Genomic DNA, 2,840 nt, shown 5'->3' on the forward strand with positions numbered 1-2,840 from the left:
TCTTGTAATTTTGAGACGTTTCTCATCAATAATTTGAACCACTTTTATTGTACTTGGTACTTTTAAGTTTTTTGGTCGTTTGCGTCTTCAATTCGTGGAATCTATCTTTTGCCTTCACCTTTTATTATTTAAACGAATATCACTTGTAAATAGAACAATTGCAACCAAAAGCTTGTCTTTCTTGAGGGATAATGCTATGAAATATATGTTCATTTTTAGCATTATCAATAATCAAAGATTAACTGAGTCCATATGTACAGTTCAAAATTTTTGAGACTCAACATTATAGACGTTGCTTATCATGTCAAATATATTAAATAATATCGAGAGTTTGATTTAAATTTAGTCGAAATTTTCCGGGTCGTCACACTAATGCCTTAGTCTGGACTTATATATTTATGTTTCAAAATCCCAAGTTATTATTAAAAACATATTAATGGTTGTGTAAGACATCGGTTATGTATTTAAATAAGACCTTATTATGACTTTGAATATTTAGAAATAAAAGTGACCTTCCGTTCTTGTCTGGAGCGGGGGTGTTACGTCTAATGGTATCAAAGCTTAGGTCCCCTCTTGTAGTTGCCTTAGGTTTGACCTGTGAGTTTTGGGTAGATCAAGTAATAAGATTCTATTTTCTCTATTTTGGACTCTACCGTCATTCATTTTTTCCTATATTTTCTTATTGTCTTTCGTTATAGATGCCTCCTAGAAGAAGGATTCCGAACAATTTAAATCGAACAACTAATGTTAGTAATCGTGCTCAAAACCTTGACCCCGCTAGACTCACGGCCGTGAATCAGGCGGTGGCTGCTGCTATTGCTGAAGTAGTCCCACAAGTTGTTGCTGCTGCAATTCAGGCAAATCCACTAGGAAACAGTAGTGGCGCAGTCGAAGGAAATTCTCTTGGTAATAATAATAACTCGGGTAATGGAACTATAGGTACCATGCCTATGTATTCTTTGCTAGAGAAATTTCAGAAACAGAAGCTTGAGTCATTTTCTGGTGGCAAAACACCTCTAGATGTTGAAAACTTGATTAAACACTTAGAGAAGATTTTTGAAGTCTTTGATTGTACTGAAAATCAAAAAGTTTGCATGGAAACTTATAAGTTGGAGGGTGACGCAAACCGTTGGTGGAACGCGGTGAAGTCGGCTGAAGGGGATGGATACGCAGAGGCTTTAGCGTGGCGTGATTTCCTTGATGTGTTTTATAAGCACTACTTCCCTATTGCTGACAGGGAGGCATATAAAAGAGAGTATCTTAATATCCGACAGGATCCTCGTGAATCTATAAATACTTTTATGGAGCGTTTCAATAGAGTGGCAGGAATCACTGGAAGTTCTGTCGGAACTGCAGAGGAGCAAGCGGAGAAATTCAAATGGGTATTACTTTATGAACATCGAAGGGCACTTATCAACACAAAATTTCTCACTGTATCCGAAGTGGCTAATGCTGCTAAAAACCTAGAGCTGGAAAGAGCTGACTTTTTAGCACATAAGGGTGCTAATGGTGGAAATAGAAATAGAGATGACGACTACAGTGCCCTAAGTTCTGACCGTTATGGTAAGTTTAATTCAGGACATCGTCGTGATGTTGGGGATCAATCTCGTGGGAACCAGTCTAGAAAGTTGCAAGGTGATAAGTCATATCAGAACAAGGTTAACAATACTAGTCAAGGACAGTGGAAAACGCATAGGTCTTTTCAGAACCAAGGAAATAATCATGGTCAAGCACTTCATGGATCAGGAAGGCAAATTGGTTCAGCTGATGGAAACCCAAACAGGATTCCACTTCCGGTATGCTCAAAATGTGGGGCTAATCATCTAGGCAAGACTTGTTACAAAGAAACGGGAGCGTGTTTCAAGTGTGGTAAGCTAGGGCATATGGCTAAGAATTGTACTTCTAACCAAAACAATAATCAGAAGAATGTGGGAAATAACCAACGAGCAACAAATGGCAGGGTATTCACAATGACTACACGTCAGGCAGCAAGAGCTCAAGGTACCATTTCTGGACATCTTACTATACATGGAATTAAGGCTCATGTTTTATTTGATACGGGTGCTACTCACTCAGTTATACCGCCATCATTTGCTCGACGTCTTAATCTGTCTGCTTCTGTATTAGACCCACCTATATGTATTTCGACCCCTTTAGGAAATTCGGTGACTATTGCTAGTGTATATCTTGATTGTCCTATATCAATTGAAAATAATGTTCTTCAAGCCCAATTACTTCCTATGGAGATGCATGATTTTGATATCATCTTGGGAATGGATTGGTTGTCACCACACTACGCCCATGTTGACTGTCATGGTAAACGAATAATGTTTGGAGATGCCACTAAATCGAAGTTTGTGTATCAAGGAACCTCACCGAGTGGGCTCGTGAAAGTTATTTCTGTTATGAAGGCAAGGAAACTAATAAGTAGTGGTTGTGAAGGGTATCTGGCAGCTATTCATGATAAATCAAAGAAAGAATTCAACATTGATGATCTTCCAGTAGTTAAAGAATTCCTAGATGTATTTCCGGAGGAACTGCCGGGATTTCCACCAAACAGAGAGGTTGAATTCACAATTGACTTTATTCTAGGTGTAGAGCCAATTTCTAAAGAACCTTATCGAATGGCACCTTTAGAGTTTCTGGAATTAAAAGAGCAGTTACGAGAATTGTTAGATCGGGGATTCATAAGGCCAAGTGTATCGCCATGGGGTACTCCTGTATTGTTTGTGAAGAAGAAAGATGGGTCTATGAGGTTGTGCATCGATTATAGAGAACTCAACCGAGTTACTATCAGAAACAGATATCCATTACCTCGCATAGATGACTTGTTTGATTAG

General features: G+C 38.6%; 1 protein-coding gene across 1 annotated transcript; it reads left to right on the top strand.

Moving 5' to 3' along the window:
- The first annotated feature begins 548 nt into the window (after positions 1-548).
- On the top strand, positions 549-2,840 carry LOC139875615 (uncharacterized). The gene is made up of 2 exons (XM_071862940.1): positions 549-617; positions 699-2,840. Exons 1-2 carry the CDS (start codon positions 549-551, stop codon positions 2,838-2,840), a joined length of 2,211 nt encoding a protein of 736 aa, XP_071719041.1.

Source organism: Rutidosis leptorrhynchoides, chromosome 11 (assembly GCF_046630445.1).
Source record: "Rutidosis leptorrhynchoides isolate AG116_Rl617_1_P2 chromosome 11, CSIRO_AGI_Rlap_v1, whole genome shotgun sequence".
Taxonomy (NCBI): Eukaryota; Viridiplantae; Streptophyta; class Magnoliopsida; order Asterales; family Asteraceae; genus Rutidosis; species Rutidosis leptorrhynchoides.